At 39.1% G+C, this 17,440-nt stretch overlaps 1 protein-coding gene across 1 annotated transcript in view; it reads right to left on the minus strand.

Annotated features, from left to right (window-relative positions):
- USH2A (usherin) overlaps positions 1-17,440 on the minus strand; it is an 855,126-nt gene that overhangs the window by 513,467 nt on the left and 324,219 nt on the right. Inside the window, exon 20 of the mRNA XM_062211324.1 lies at positions 15,612-15,842. Coding sequence (XP_062067308.1) covers positions 15,612-15,842 — 231 coding nt within the window. The remainder of the gene's footprint in view (positions 1-15,611; positions 15,843-17,440) is intronic.

Below are 17,440 nucleotides of genomic sequence, written 5' to 3' on the forward strand. Positions count from 1 at the left end.
CCTGCAACTCTATACTTCCTTGTGAGATCTGTTCCTATGTCCCAATGATCTTCCTTAATTAATTTTTATATTATTTTATATTATTTTAATTATCCATATTTTTAAGGTTTATTTATTTATTTGAAAGAGTAGAGGCAGAGAAGGAGGAACAGGGAGAGAGAGATTGATTTTCCATCCGCTGGCTCACTCCCTAAATGGCTGCAATGGCTGGAGCTGCACCAATCCAAAACCAGAAGCCAGGAGCTTCCTCCAGGTCTCCCACATGGGTACAGGGACTTGGGCCATCCTCCACTGCTTTCCCAGGCCATGGCAGAGAGCTGGATCGGAAGAAGAGTAGCTGGGAGTCAAACTGTGCCCATATAGGTTGCTGGCACTGCAGGTTGGGGCTTTAACCTGCTGAGCCACAGAGCCGACCCCAAATATCCACCATTTGAAGATAATGTTTTTCAACTCTAATTAATGAAAACATTCTATTTCACCATTAATGGAGGACATTTTCCCAGAGTACAAAAATCTCAACTCCCAGTTTTATTTTGGTATTATATTTAACATTTTACATGCAGAATTTTATTGTATTATGGCTTTCATATTTTTCTTCATAAAAACCCTGACATCATTCTTATTTTGTGCTCCTTTGAAGGGAGTAAATCTGCCTACCTTCACCATTATTTTGTCATTTCCTTTAAGCAATGTGACCACAACATATCTAGATGTCACTTTCTTTAGCTTGCTAAACTGGTAAAACTTTATGTGAAGTGTTTTTCCTTTATTATATTTTGTAAATTCCTGTCCATTATTCATTATTCCTGTACCATTCACTCTTATCCATGCTTTTTTTGTTTGTTTGTTTGTTTGTTTTTTTACAGGCTGAGTGGACAGTGAGAGAGAGAGACAGAGAGTTGGTTCACCCCCCAATGGCCGCTGCGGCCAGCGCACCACACTGATACGAAGCCAGGAGCCAGGTGCTTATCCTGGTCTCCCATGTGGGTGCAGGGCCCAAGGACTTGGGCCATCCTCCACTGTACTCCCGGGCCACAGCAGAGCGCTAGACTGGAAGAGGAGCGACTGGGACAGAATCCGGTGCCCCATCAGGAACTAGAACCCAGTGTGCTGGCGCCGCAGGCGGAGGATGATTAGCCTATTGAGCCACGACACTGGCCCATACTTTTTTTCTTTCTATAGTTCAGATTGGACAATTACTATTGATCTCTGAGTTCTCCAACCTTGATTTCTGCTATGTTCAGTTAATGTAAAACTCATTCAGTTTTCTCTTAATTTCAGATGTTTTACTTTATGATGCTGTGTTCTCATATTTATTATTTAACAAATCTCAAGTTGGGGCTGAAGTACTTATTATCTTCTCCTTTTGCCCATGTTGTCTTTACTTCCTGTACAATATCAATTAAACTTATTTCGAAGTCCTTGTCTGCTAACTTCAATATCTAGAATGATCTATATATCTGCTTATATGGATTATGAATGCTTCATTGTTCTTCATTTTAGGGATGATATATAGTAAAGGTTCTGGATTATATTATCTCTTAACAAAAACTGTAAAATTTTGCTTAAACATTCAGTAGAGTTACCAGACTACCTTGACTTTCTTGAGTGACATCTGGCTTCATTTGGACAAATAAATGGCAAACCAGCCAGCTTCATCAGTGTTTTGACAGAAAGTGAAAGCTCAGGGTGTTTACAGAGGTTTCTCCCTTCTGCTGAGTCAACTCTAAGGTGCATCTTCCAGCTTTATGTTACCAGTAAAATCTAAGTTAGGGCCAGCGCCTTGGCTCAATAGGCTAATCCTCCGTCTGTGGCACTGGTACACTGGGTTCTAGTCCCAGTCGGGGCTCCGGATTCTGTCCCGGTTGCCCCTCTTCCAGTCCAGCTCTCTGCTGTGGCCCGGGAGTGCAGTGGAGGATGGCCCAAGTGCTTGGGCCCTACACCCCATGGGAGACCAGGAGAAGCACCTGGCTCCTGCCTTCGTATCAGTGTGGTGCGCCGGCCGCAGCGGCCATTGGAGGATGAACCAACGGAAAAGGAAGACCTTTCTCTCTGTCTCTCTCTCTCTCCCTGTCCACTCTGCCTGTCAAAAAAAAAAAAAAAAAAATCTAAGTTAGCTCCTACTACCAAGTAGATAATTTTTGCTAGGTTTCTCATGATACCATACCAAAAGCTGGCTAGGGACACAAGAGAAGATTTGTAATACACATCTATTAAGTTACTTTTCAGCATTGGGCTCTCTGTGAGAACTTCTCCACCAAATGGAAGCCACATATGCAGCCCCGAGTTCCAGCTTTTGCCTTCTCAAGTCGAGGTCTGAACATCTCTGTTTGAGCCCCACATTTCTACCTCTGTCATTTAGAAAATACCTTTGAGATGAAAGCTGGAGTAAGCATGTAGCTCAATTCATTTGCTTCCCTTCACTCAAACACAGTCACTCGGCACTGGTGCTGTAAAAGGGCTCTAAGTATTTTATATATTTTTCCAAGTTCCATAGCTGTATAGGATAATAAGTTCAATACCATATACTTTATTACAGGTGGATTGGAATTCTATTAAGTTTCTAATTTTAGTTATTTCAGTTCTAGAGTTCCTATTTTAATACATTTTAGTTCATTGTTTAAATTTACATATTTTACTTTCTTGACAATATTAACCGTAGTGATTTTTGAAGTATATCTGAACATTACACACAGATACACATTTATTGTTATAGACATTGTATAAAGAAGAGTGGACTCTGGGACTTTGGTTGATGTTATCAATTTTAGCAAATATTTAAATATTTCTGGAAGGAAGATAAATTTGAGCCTACGAGTAGTTGAGATTAAGACTGTATCTCAGGCTCTGGGAAGGCTAGTCAATTTATGATTTGTCCTTACTGCTAGGATTTCAACTACACCATGGCATGAGTACAAGATGTCACTTTCCTAATGGACCCTGGACTCAGAACGTTTTGTCCAAGTCATGTTTGTTTGTTTGTTTTTTCTTGCCCTGTGTAAGATTAGAATTAGCAAAACAATAAAAAGAAAAATAATGATAAATAAAATGCTTACAAAAGGATCTTCCTTGCTTCTGGGATTTTGATCCCACAATTCCTCAACCCCATAGTTGCTCAACGTGGTCTATTTAAATGACCACATTTTTAACAGAATTTTTCCAGGTTCAATATTTTCCCATCAGGAAAATTTTTATGTGCTTCATAACTGGATGTAGAAGTCACTTGTAATTAGTTAGTTATATGTTTGATGCATGATTTTACTACAGGCTGTAAATTCCCTAAGGTTGGGGACTGTACTTGTTTGACTAATATTCTCTTTACAATAGCAATCACACCATTTGGCTGATGGGGTAAAATTGTAAAAGAATTGTATATGGACTAAATGAATGATTAAAGTCCTTCATTTAAATATGTATATAGAAAGTGGAGCCAAAAGTTTGAAATACAGATTATAGAAAATAAAAGGGGAAACCTGGTAAGAAATACTTTCTAAATATTTATTTTTTAAAAAAATTAATAACATTAATAACATCAATATAGTTTTTGGTTGGTGATAAACTGGACATGCTGAGTCTTATTTTTTAAGACTTATTATGGAGAAAGGAGTAGAAATAAAATTATGTTTATAACTGCATGTTCAAATTCAAATGTAGCCACCAGAAGGGCATAAATAAGATGTAGAAAGTGTAAAGCTTCTAGAGAAAGTAGAAATGCAAGAAAAAAAACCCACAAAGATCTTAAGCTCTTAGTCTAAATAAAGTGAAGTAAATGATCTTCAGGCTAAGTGATAGAGAAAGGTCATAGCAGACCATCATCAAAATTTATGTGGGTTAGCCACATAAGATACATGTATGGAATGGGAAGGTCTACAATTGAAGTCCTGAGAGACATAATGCTGAATATACATGCATTCATAAAAATCATCACTAAGATACTGTTTGCCAATCCTTTATAGTGACTCCTGCATTGAAACTTTGATTTTACAGAGGAGGAGGTGGAGCCTCAGGCTGGAGGAGCAACATGTGCGAAGCTGCCCACCAGCATGTAAAGGAGCATGATTGCAGCTGGGGATGCCTGAATGCAGAACCATCACACGTGACCGCCACCGTGGCTACCTTCTGACCAGATGCCAACATCAATACCTCCATTGTCCTTGAAATAGAATTCAATCAGTATGATGCTGTTAATCCATCCATAGCATTGATCACTGTTGTTTATAAAGCACTTTCAAGATTAAAAGTGCTTTTTATTGTACTGTATATGTTTATTATGACTGTCATCTTAAACCTATTGCAATAAGCCCTAATGATATGTATAGGTAAAAGTGTCAAAATATTCATTAACCTCAAAATTTAATAAGGCTAAAGAGATCTTGTATCTCTGGGATGTGTGACAACCTTGTTTCCAACAACACAATGTGATAACCATAGCACAGGAGAAACAATTCCTGATACAGCACTCTAGCTGTGACAGTCGCTGCAGAAGTCACTTCCCAGCAACTGATGATCATTGATAAGATTTTATTTTTGCTTCTAGTATTACACAGCTTAGAATATACTGTCTTTAACATCTAATGCCAATAGACTGAATAAATGAAGTTATCACTCTAAACTATCAAGATCCCTAAAACGGTAGCTTTCAGAAGTCTGTAATGTGTTTTAACACTTACTGAATCTCACCATTAAGAAATTCTTATTGTCAAGCAATGTTTCTTATGGATTATCCTTTTCTATATCACTCATTTAATCAACTCTTTATTCAACATTTATTGAGCATCTGGAGTGTGTCTTATGCTGCACAAAACAGAAATGCTAAAACTGCAAAGAAGACAGTCATAATTTCAGTCTACTTAGGAGCCAGGTAAGTGAAGAAGACATAGAATGGGGGTGGAGTGGGGTTACCAGGAGACCAGAGGAAGATCTAAGCTAAAGCTTCAGTGATGAGGAGCAATTAGGAGACAGCAAAGCAAAGGTCTTGCCAGTAGGGAAGAGCTTGCCAGGCAGAGGGATGTGTATTTTCAAAGTGTTGGGCATCAAGCATCTGGTACTTAAAGACAGACCTTGAGCTGGAGAGTAAACCAGGAGGCATGTGGGTGGAGAGTGGAGCCTGTATACGTATATGTCTATTGCAAGGCAACTAGGTGAGCAGACAAGAGGTCAGGTAGGTAGGGCATCTCACTGGGAAACTATGGAAGGATTTTAGGCAAAGGAACAGCAAGACCCAGTGGTTTGAAGCACAGCAAACCATAGCCAGATAAACCTATAGCATTAGATTAGGACTGGGCAGTGGTCAGGGCAGTGAGGCCAGCAGCACCGAGAAATGTATGAGAGGAAGAATGGCTAGAGGAGGAATACTTGATGGAACAGGAGGGAGAGAGTGAGGAGACACACTCCAGGCTCTTCCAGGTTTCTGTCTCAGGCAATTGATAACATTCACCATGGACACGAAACACAGAAGGAAAAGGTTTCAGGGAAAGAAAGCAAAAGGAAGAAGCAGGGGCCGGTGCTGTGGCACAGTGGCCTAAGCTGCTATCTGCAGTGCCAACATCCCATAGGGGCACCAGTTCTAGTCCCAGCTGTTCCTCTTCCAAACCAGCTCCAGACTAATGACCTGAAAAAGCACTGAAAGATGGCCCAAGTGCTAGAGCCTCTGTACCTGCATGGGAGACTGAAAGAAGCTCCTGGCTCCTGGCTTCAGACTGGCCCAGCTCTGGCCATTGGGGAGTGAACCAGTGGATGGAAGGTCTCTTTTTTTTCTCTGCCTCTCCCTCTTTCTGTCTGTAACTCTGCCTCTCAAATAAACTATTTAAAAAAAAAATAAAGGGAAGGAGTAACTGAGAGAAGCATCTACATCGTTTTTCAACTTTGTGCTTGTAAGAGAGAGAGGACCACTGAATTATTCCCATAAATTTCCTCCCAGGCCTCACTCTACCTTCACAAAATTTCCCTAGAAACCCCTTTGCTGTGGGAATGCTCTGGCTGCCCCTTGGCTGAGACGACTCGGGTGGCCTGAACGCCTAAGTAGGTGTTTCTCTTCCGTCTTCCTCTGCACACCTCTCTCTCTTGGAGTTGCACTTCAGGTTGAAGAATTTCCAAGTGGAGAGACTGCTTCTCAGCCAAGAGAACACAAGCAACTGAGCTTCCTTTCTTTTAGTCTCCAAACAAGGGTGTGACGGCTATGTCCACAAACCTCCTTCAAGACACACACACCCTGCCGGTGTGGCCTGTGTGTGGACCTGTCCCCACTCTAATGGAACTGTGCATGCACGAGTTTGCAGGACATGTCTTCAGACCACAAAAATCCAGCGCTGAAAGACCTAACTCTTGACCATTTTATTACTAGAATACCCTGCACTTGGACAACGGTATTAATGGAGCGAGGCCCTCTGGGTAGAAACAAACTTAGTCTTACTCTCCACCCGGCTCTTGGAGTCATATTTATCCTGACATAAAGATACTCATAATTCTTTACCTGCTTTAATTCTTCCAGCAATATATTTACAGAATAGCTTGACTTATTAAATCAAAATGGAGTTACCTTCAGAAGTGCTAGCCCCGTTGACTAGTTCTCTGCTCAGAGTTCCCCTTTCTTCCCAGACTGAGTAAGAAAGGAACTACAATGAATCCATGTTATATTGATGCAGAAGGTAATTAAGAGATGACTTTTTTTTAAAGCAATGATGTCCTTGAGAAGATTCTGAAATGCCCAACATGTTAGAAGAAAAAAACACTGAGAGCTTACATCTGAGACTATGTAAAAAACCCTGGGGATGTGGTAAAAAGTATGTGTCTATTTGTGTGGCATGAAAGGGAATCCATGTGCAACTTGTATATCAGGGGATAATGCATCTGATAACAAAAGAAATGGGAAGATAGATTTAAAAAGTGTTAGCAGCTAGCAAATAGTCTATTTCTGTGCAAAGATCAACATACAATATCAGTGTGCTCAGTGTCAGCTCAGTTGACTAGCCATCTAGCAACCATCAATATTGAAAAAAAAGCATTATTATTGAAATGTATTTCAAAATGAGCCATTTTAGCAACCAGTCTTGTGATTTAGCAGATGGAGCCACTGCCTGTGACGTCAGCATCCCATATGGGTGCTGGTTCAAGTCCTGGCTGCCCTACTTCCAATCCAGCTCCCTGCTAATGTGCCTAGAAAAGCAACAGAAGAAAGTCCAAGTGCTTGGGCCCTAGGAAGCTTCTGGCTGCTGGCTTTGGCCTGGTTCAGCCCTGGTCATTGCAGCCATTTGGAGAGTGAACCAGTGGGTGGAAGCTGTTGTTCTCTATCTCTCCCCTTCTCTCTCTGTAACTCTGCCTTTCAAATAAATAAAATTTTTATAAAAAGAACCACTTTAAAAATGTTAGGGTTCAATAAAACAAATGTATTCAGAAATTGGTCTTTATGATTAATTTTGTGAATGAGAAAAAAGAATGGAGCTCTTGAAGTTACCAATGTCATCAGTTCATTAAGAGGTACTTCGTAAGCACATACTTACACCTCTCTGCTAAATGCAGTGAAAACAAGACAATTGAAATATTGACTCTCAACTTCCCTAGTTACCATGGGTTAGTCTGACTTCTTTTCATTCTAAGATGTGCACTGGGACCTTTGGCCTTCACAGTACATACAGATGAATTCAGCACACATTCTCATCTCTTCTCATACTGTCAGAAAACAGACCAAGACTCATCCTTGAGAGCCATTTCTCCTTCCCTTTGACTTCTCATTCCACATTCTGACTCTTGCCTTGATTTTTCTGTATCATGATTGTCCGTATGTTACACTGGTAGATCTCAGAGTAGACTCATATATTTGTTCTTCAACAACTATGGCCAACATTTAACTTCAAGGGTTAAGTTAAATTTGTGATTTAAATCTGCCTTGTAATGAATTAGGGTTTTGTATGGCTCTTTATGTGTGTGTGAATATGTGTTTTTTTCATAAAAGCATTTTGTGGCAAAAATTACTTGCTCCCACTTCAGGGAAAACAAATACTGGGACACCAAGGGTGTTGAAGGTCAAAATTAATATGCTTTTACTAATTAGTCTATCTGAAGAAGCCTCTTGCACCTTCACTGTAACTGCTTATAATCAACTTTCGTTTAATGAAGTATTTAAATGCCTAATACATTAAAAATAATAAGTCATAAATATCACATAGTAAAATATATAAAATAAATATTTTTAAAGAATATTGGGTGGGGGAAGTTATAGTTCTCTGTTCATGCTTTGGAAGTTAATTGCATTTTGTATACTAAAGCATTTTAGTTTAGCCATTTTGGGGATGATGAAAACCACAAGACAAAAATATATGACAACATTTAGTGTCCTTGAACAGCATTATTGTGAAGAGACTGCACAGAGTTCTCATCTGCAAGATATTCTACATCAGTAATCACATTTCTCGTGAAGACAAATAAAAGGGAATTACATCCAGGTGCACATGTGCACGCATGTCCCCAGTGGTTTGCTACAAAGATCTCCCCAAAGGCAGTTCCTGATTTCTGGGCAGGGTCACCAGTAAAGGCAATTTAAAAGGCTGGTGTGATTGGCATCCAATACTACAATAGTCATTCCTTCCCCCAAAATAACCATGGACTTGTTTTTGCTAATAGGAAACAAAAAGTGACAAGGAGAGGGAGGGTCACCTTTGGGATGCCAACCTGAACAATATTTTAGTGCTGTTTTTGCAGGTTTCACTCAGATTACTAGAAACACAGGGAAAGAACTAAATTATTTGTGTAAATCAAGTAGATTTACTCTGCATTCCTGAAAAAAAAATGAGCATGATTTTCCTCCAAAGAAACAATGCTCTCTCCTTCTAGATGCATCAGGAAGAGGATGCTGTGATTACTATTCCTCTCTTGAAAAAGGAAGTATGGGCCGGTGCCATGGCTCAATAGGCTAATCCTCTACCTGCAGCGCCAGCACACAGGGTTCTAGTCTCGGTCAGGGCACCGGATTCTGTCCCAGTTGCTCCTCTTCCAGGCCAGCTTTCTGCTGTGGCCCAGGAGTGCAGAGGAGGATGGCCCAAGTCCTTGGGCCCTGCACCCCATGGGAGACCAGGAGAAGCACCTAGCTCCTGGCTTCCGATCAGCTGCTCCTGGCTTCAGATCAGCGCGGTGTACCGGCTGCAGCAGCCATTGGAAGGTAAACCAACGGAAAGAGGAAGACCTTTCTCTGTGTGTCTCTCTCTCACTGTCCACTCTGCTTGTCAAAAAAAAAAAAAAAAAAAAAAAGAAGTATGAATGTACTTCACAATGTTCACAGGAAGTGAAAATAAAAGTTTATTGGGGTGCAAAAAATTTGAAATCTACACATATGGATTTCTAGATTTTCTTGCACACCAATAAACTTATCTTTTAATTTCACTTATCCACAACTTTTTTGAAGAACTCTTGTATTATTAATCCCATTGTAACTGGGAATCTTTACAACATAGGTACTCACATAATTTTCTAATTAAAGGATCAAGAAAATATATTGGATTTGATGCTGCTTTATTCCCTGTGATATAGTCCCAGAACTGGCTATCCATTTTTTGTTGTTGATGATGAATTCATTCCATAACACTAAATTTTCAAGATGGAAAGAGAAATCTAAATTTACATTAAGTTGTAAATATAATGTTATATGAAAAAATCATAGCAAATCCATCAGCTCAAAGATCTAGGGATTTTTAAACTCACAAATATCTTGGCAAAAATCTCCATTTTTAAACTTTGGGAGCTACTTAAATATCCCATATTTATAGAATTAGAATTTTAGAGATTAGAAACATTTGTCATAGAAGACAACCCTCAATTTGATAGCTGAGAGAGATTAGATCATCAGAAATGTAGTCTTGAGAATGTCTCAATACTAGGTAGCTTAACTATTTTCAATAACATTAAATATCACATTGTAATACAGAATATTGCATGTTATGCATACCTCATTATAATAACATTTAGGCACATATAGATTGTATATGTAACAGTAAATGGATTAATAGAATACTGATTTTTTAAAACTGCAGGATATTCTTACTTAGAAAAGTTCCTGTATTATAGTAGGGGCTTGATAAACATTTTCTAAATAAGCAAAAGCTAACAGTTAATATTTAATGAGTGTTAAATAATCTATATGACAGGCAATGTGTGTGATTCATTAAGTGGACTGTCTCTTTAATCTTCACCTATCTTTTAGATACCATTATTATAAGTGGGAATATTATGCCAATTTTAAATAAAAGAAAACAGAGGCATAAAAAATCAAATGGTTTGTCTAATTACATTTGTGCCTATATAAATTAGTAACAATGCATTCTTCCTGAAGATTAAAGTTTTAAATGAACACTTCTACCTACAAAGAAGAGGGAACAAAGACAAGTTCCCCCAAAAAGTTTTATCTGTTTCATTATTCTGCTCAAAGATAATTTTTGACAGATTTGATTTACAATATTAAGTCCAATAATTTCCAATATTAAGCAATGTTGTATTTTGGTACATTTATTCATATGCATATTTTTTCTAATATTGTATACAGTAAAAATATATAAAGCAAATATTGAAGAGGGTTGAGTGACAGAAGCAATGTTTTTCTAGTATTTGAATAATGAAATATTGTATAGCTTTTGCCATGGGCACAGTAAACAGGCAAAATTTCCCTTTTAAAACCAAACTAAGGAGAGATAAGAAGTTTTACTAATGACTTCAAAATTTATAGTCACGTTGGAAAAGGTGGTCATCATTTTGATTCTAGAACGGCATTGTCTTATCTCACAGAAAGAATACTGGCATAACATGTCTATGAACACAGATTTCTAGCATAGACCACCAAAGATTAGGGATGCGGTTGAGCACCCCTTGGCTGACATCCTAAAGGCTTCTTCTGTGGTCCACTTTAACAAAAACCAGGAGGAAGAGATGCAAGCTAGGCAGCAGGAGCAATGTGAGGGTAGGTGATAAGCCAATTAATAACAGCTTTACACAGTGAGCTGCCATCAAGGAGTCTCAACAAGGCCAGTCCACCCCAAGTGGCATTGGTTTTCAATGTGGAAAGCCAGAGCTTTGGACAGACAGCCGTCATGACAGAAGCCGGCCTCTGAAGACCCCTGTGAGCTCTGCCAACAGCTGGGCCACTGGAACAGAAGTGCCCCAGGATCGAAGGACTCCCAGGTCAGACCCTGTTGGCCCTCCCTATGCTGAAAAAGCCATTCACTCTATACAGCTTCCAAAGTAACCACCACCATTTAGGAGACAGTCTAGGGTCAGTAGCATTATAGGCACAGCTGTGGCCACCTATTGGATACTAACCTATTCAGGCCAGCTAGGTAATGGAAGTCAACAAGGTGCCTTCCCTAAGGAGGTTCACATCTCTCTTATGATATCTCTCCTAGTATCCCATGTGAAAAGGTAGATAGATCTGGGCCTCATATGCCTGGCCAGGTCTTAATGCCCAATGATTATTATCAATCCCCTTCTGTCAGTTTCTGCTTACCTCTCAATGGGAAAACTCCCTCCTGGTTTGGATCACACCTTTCCTAATAATATTAGCTGTCCTTTGTTTTAGACCCCGTGTATTTAATTTGCCTGTTAGGTTCATTTTCTCCAGACTTGAAGCAATGAAACTCTAGATGGCCATGCACATCAAACCTCAGACGGAAGCAGTTTTTTTTCAACCTGGTACTGTAGCCCCCTCAAGAGGTCAGCTCCTGCTGGAACCCTGTCTTGACCACAGGTCCCTATTTCACCCCCACTTTACTCCAGGAATTAAGAACAGTTCTCCCTCTAACCCCTAACAGCAGCCCAGGTTTCTAAAAGCAAAGGGAGGAAAAGAGGGAGCCCAGGACTAGAAGCAGGCCAGACTAACTCCATCCCACCACCCCTTGCAGGCATGCACACACTAAACAAAATGGGAGCCTGCAGGCATACGCCTGTCTTCCCCTTAACTGGACAGGACTCTGTTTTCCTATTTCCCCCCTTGTCCTCCTTGTCTCAGTCATCATTTTCATCATGGACAATGTCTCCTTTTTATCCTCATAACCATAGTGCTCCTATTCCGACCATGTGTAAATAACATATTTCAAAAGTTCTTACAGGAACGAACGACTGCTATTTTCCAAGCCATCATGAAGAAAGAACACAAGACTGCTCTTCTTCCATCCATCTGATCCAGGGTATAGATACCCCCACCCCATGTCAGTACCCCGAAACAGCAGGAAGTAGCCAGAAAGAAACCGGTGTCCCATCTCCTTACCTATATTCAGAGTCAGGATTGATGGGACAAAGTCATAACCCTCAGCCTTTCTAGCTCCTTGCCGGAAAGTAGATAAAAGAGGAATCTACCCCTTACCCCTGCGTCTTCTAAAATCCAGAACTTACCCCTTATGCCTGCTTTCTTCTCAGAGATCTATTCAATCTCTCACCCTGTGTCGGTCCTCACCTCACCCACTACATTCTTTCTCAGGTTTGGAAGCAAGTGCCAAACTTGAAAAACCCATATGTAGAAACTCACCTCTGTCACCCCCACCTCCCCTCCAGACCCCTAGTCCGCCCTCAGATATAAAAACGCCCGGCCTGCTGAGGACCGGGCCTTACCACGTGTTTATTCTGTGTGCAGGCTGACAGTGGTCACCCACACCTGAGAATTTATTTTCTCTGAATAAATTCATTCTGGCTACAAGTTTGTATCCTGTCTCCTCTCTGTTCTACACCCACTTTCCTTACAACAGTAACACGTATTTCTCATTACCATGGAATGAGTTATGAATCATTTCAAATAATAACATGAGAGGTGAAATCTGATTTTTTCAAATACAAAGTACAAAATGTAATATTTACATATATATAATTGTCTTAGCAGAATTGATCTTCTTTATTCAGAAATCATTTTAATTGAAGTGAGACATTTTGAATTGGATAACTTAAAACAAAGAACAACTTTATCTTCGAACTACATTAAAATACAACTCATTTTATTAGTGGCCTCAAGAATTTGTTCATTATATTTGTTTCAAAATATTAAAACTACACAAAATACAAAGGAATAGAGTAGAAAACATGGACATGACCCATTAGACCATTTAAAATAATCTCATTTAAAATTCAAACAACTAGCTTCTAGTAACACTCTTAAATTGATTGCAGTGGGAAAAGAAAGAGTTATCCCCAAATATCTTTGAGGACACAAATACATGAATAAATAAGGATAGTACTGCTCACTGTGTGTTGTGTGAAAATGAAAATGAAAACTGAATGGCAAATCCCAAGAGTTTAGTTATGCTGAGTATGGACATGTTGGGTGATAATTATTTCACCTCTCATTCTTATTTATCACTCTTACATGCTTTTTCATTCTAAAAATTCCAAAGAGCAGTCTACAAGGGCTCCTTTTCCTTTTGAGGGGAGCACTGGCCTCTGTATCAGAAGCCTCCAGTTGCTGTTTGCCCCATGACATTGAATAGCTTTGTACCCTGAGCAAGCCTCAATTCCTCGTGCGCTATGATGGTAAAGATAATGACCTCATTGCATTGCACAGAGAGTGAATAAGAGAATATACAGATAAGGGAAACCTAAGACTACACACTTACCTCCCTGCATTTAGGAAAGAAAATTTTCAGAAAGCCACTGAATTGGTTTTTGAAAACCTGTTCTAACTCATTAATTGGGTAAACTTACTTAAGCCGTGTCTCATCTCAATTATACCTTTCAACCAAAGCTAATAATTAAGCCAAAGAGTCAAACCAGCAACTTCATGAAGACCTGGTTATTTTCAACTTTAAAGGGAGCCTTAAAAGTAAAGCCAGGCTCCCAATAAAAAGGAAATCAGCAATGTACCAGAGTGTGCCTGCATGTAGAAAGCACTTCTTATTCTCCGGGAATCACCAAAGCTCCAGGGAGCAGTTCAAACCAAAGTTGTGATCTCCCTGTCTTGTCCTTCAAATGATGTGTACTCCAAGCACATTTTCTGTGCAGCTGGAAGCTTTGTTATAGACAGAAGGATCCTGCTTAGTGAGGCCAGTGTTTATGGCCTAACTTTTTTAAAGAGGAATTTGGAAAACTTCCCAGACACTGCATCTGCCCCTAGCCCTTGCACCTCCGAGTAGAAGGCCGGCAAGGGAGACAGAGAGGACGACTAAATTTATTAACGGTGGACGGGCCACTCTATCTTTCACCGAAACAACAGTAGGTGATCCCATCAAAAATCTGTCAGCTGGCTAGCCTTGCAGCAGCTTCGCCTAGGTGAATGGTAACGGATGCTATTTCCTGGAAGAAACACATCTCAAGCCAAATGTTCAACCAGAGAAGGAATTTCTGTTTCTATTTGAGAAACAGGTTTTATTATTATCCATGCATTCCATTTCATATGCTTTTTTTTGCCATTTTAACAATATTAAGCAGAAGTTGAACATTTTAGGGGAATCGAATGGTTCAATTTCTAATCCTCAGTGATGATTTTGATGACTGGGAGGGTAGTTACGCATGCATTAATCTCAATATATCTCAGCTACAATATAATCATGATTCATTACAAACATACATCAGCAGCCAGTCTCATGGAAAAGCAAACTATTTACTGTTTTAGGTAAAAATAAAACAATGCTATTTGAGCTGCATTTTATGGCTCAAATTCCATTTCATTGTCCTCAAACTTGGCAATATTTTAAAAAGTAGCTATTTGCTCCAAAATAACTTTCCCACTGGTTAAATGAATACTTTCATGAGCTTATGGAATAATACATATTTTATATTCTATATTTTTTCTAAAAAATTGGAAAGGTGAAATGTGTGCCATCAATACAGATTTCTATACTTATACCGAAACAACACTATTAGGAACTGTAATTCATAGTGGACTTCTAGAATATTATAGTACTTGTAAAGTCAGGTGTGGAGTGAGGCAAGCAAGGCAGGGTTGTGCAAGTGGATAGTCCAAATCTATTTTCAGTTAAAATTTGGATGAGCTTATGAAGTGTTTCGCCTTGACTTTTGTACATATTGCATTACAATGTAACATATATTAACACAAACTTTTCATGCCTTTAAATTTTGTGCCTGGAGCAAGAGATTCACTTGCTTTACCATAGCCCTACCTCCCCAAAAAACCATGTTTTCCCTGAAATTAGTTTTTCCTACAGTGCTTTCCACAGAGCAGAGAATATTAACAGGTGTTCCACTGAAGAAAAAACATAAAAGAAAAATACATCAACTATTGATTAGGGATGTTTAAAGAAAGCTAAATAGCTTTCTTACAAATCTTTTTAGAAACTTTAATAACCTGACCAACTTCAAGAAACTCCAGCAGGATGGGCCATTCTCAAACTCATTCACTCAGAGAACTCCATGAGTAATATTCTAGTAAAGTATCCTGAGGACCATTTTATGCAAGTATTTTGATTCAGTAAGATTGCTGCTCCTCATTTTTCTATTTCCTTATACTACCATTTTTCTCTAGAATATTAAAAGTATGCACATGTTGACATAATCAGGCTATAGCTATAAAGGGCTAAATTAGTATTTCTATAAATATGGATAGTAAAACTGTATCCTAAAAGGATATCAAATTAAAAGAAAACATCCCTGGGCTTAGCATCTCTTAAATAAAAGGGATGTCACACACTTACCAGTAAAGTCTGTATTGATTGGGTGGGTGGAGCTGGGAAATCTATAATACCCATTTCCTGTGAAACGAACTCCTTTCATCATTGTGGCCATTGGAGCTGGTAGAGATGACTCTCTCCTTTCCAGCTGATAGACAGGAGAAGGCCCATTTAGTTCATCAGGTGGAAACCACCTCAGTTGGATTGTTGTGCTGTTGATTCCTTCAACCAGAGGAGGACGCAGCTGGGTTGGTGCTAAATATAAGAAAGTACTTGTTACATTCAAAAATTTGGTTTCTTTCTGTAGCAATAGTCACACATACATAACACATGCATTTGTATGCACATCACACCATCAAACTAGTTAAGGTCTCAAGTATCTATACGGTTCTAGGAATTGAAAACATAATTATGGTTTATCATAAATTGGATGTAAACAAAATTTAAAAAACAAATAACATAAAGCTCTTCTGGTAAAATTGGTTTGACAAATCAATTACTCAATGTTTTCTGGGGTCACTCTATCAACCAGATTCCCCAATGCCTGCCACCTATGCTTGTTGGCCTCTCACAGCTTCCCCTGCCCTGGAGAACTCTCCTTGCCTGAGTGGAGTTCTCTCATCCAGGAGCTGCAGGAACAGTAAGTGAAACCTGCAGCCAATGACTTGCACGGGTCACAATATTTCTTGACAGGGAATAAACTCAGTGCTACAACTTACAGAGGTTGAGCAAATAATGGAAATAACTGAAATGGGCTAGCTGGAGAGATTACAGGGCTTGTGGTATCCAAGCAGAGCTGGGCTTTGTCACTGATCAGTGCTAACCATAGGGTAATACATGAAAGATAACTCAATATTGTCAATTTTTTTAGTTTTTCTTTTTAATGTAGAAGTCTTTTTTTTTTTTAGTTTGACAGCAAAATTGAGAAGAAGGTATAGAGTTACTATATATCTCAAGACTCCACAGAAGCACAGTCTCCCAATATCAACACCCAACAGCCACAGTTGATGAACATACACTGATGTGTCAATATCATCCAGAGTCCACACTTCCCATTAGAAATTCTTGGTATTGCAGATTCTCTGGGCTTGAGTAAATGGTTAATGGCTTGAATCCATCATTATGGCCATCCAGGGTATTTTCAATTCTCCATCCCTCATCCTACCCCAAGTAGCCATCAATCTTTTTTACTATGTAGTTTTGCTTTTTCCAAATGTTACATTGTTAGGATCATACAGTATGTAGGCTTTTCACGGTGGCTTCTTATACTCAGTCATAAGCATTTAAATTTTTTTCATGCATTTTCATGGCTTGACAGCTCATTTCTTTATAATGTGGAATAATATTCTATTATCTGGATTTATCATAGGTTATCCATTCACTTACTGAAGAAAATCATGATTGCTTCTAAGTTTTGGCAATTTTAAATTAAGCTGATATACACAAGTGTGTAGGTATATGTGAGGACTTAAGTTTTCAGCTTCCTTGGGTAAATATCAAGAAATATGATTCCTGGATTATATAGAAAGATAATGCTCAGTTATATAAGAAACAAGATTATGCCTAGTTTGTAAGAAACCATCAAGCTGTCTTTCAAAGTGGCTGTACCATTTTGCATTCCAACAAGCAATGAGAGTGCCTGTGGCTCCACGTCCTCCCCGTCCATTACAATATACAATGCACAGCACTTTTTTATATACTTCTTCAGAGTATCATTTTTATGTATAATTTTCTGGTTTTTTGAGGGTTGGAAATAAAAATACTTGGAAACATAGATGGAGCCTTCCCGAAAGGGAACAAGCCTGAGCTTTCAGTGGTTTACAACCACTGATCCAGGCACATTGGTCTCCAGG

The sequence above is a fragment of the Lepus europaeus genome, chromosome 14, assembly GCF_033115175.1.
Source record: "Lepus europaeus isolate LE1 chromosome 14, mLepTim1.pri, whole genome shotgun sequence".
In the NCBI taxonomy this organism is placed as follows: domain Eukaryota; kingdom Metazoa; phylum Chordata; class Mammalia; order Lagomorpha; family Leporidae; genus Lepus; species Lepus europaeus.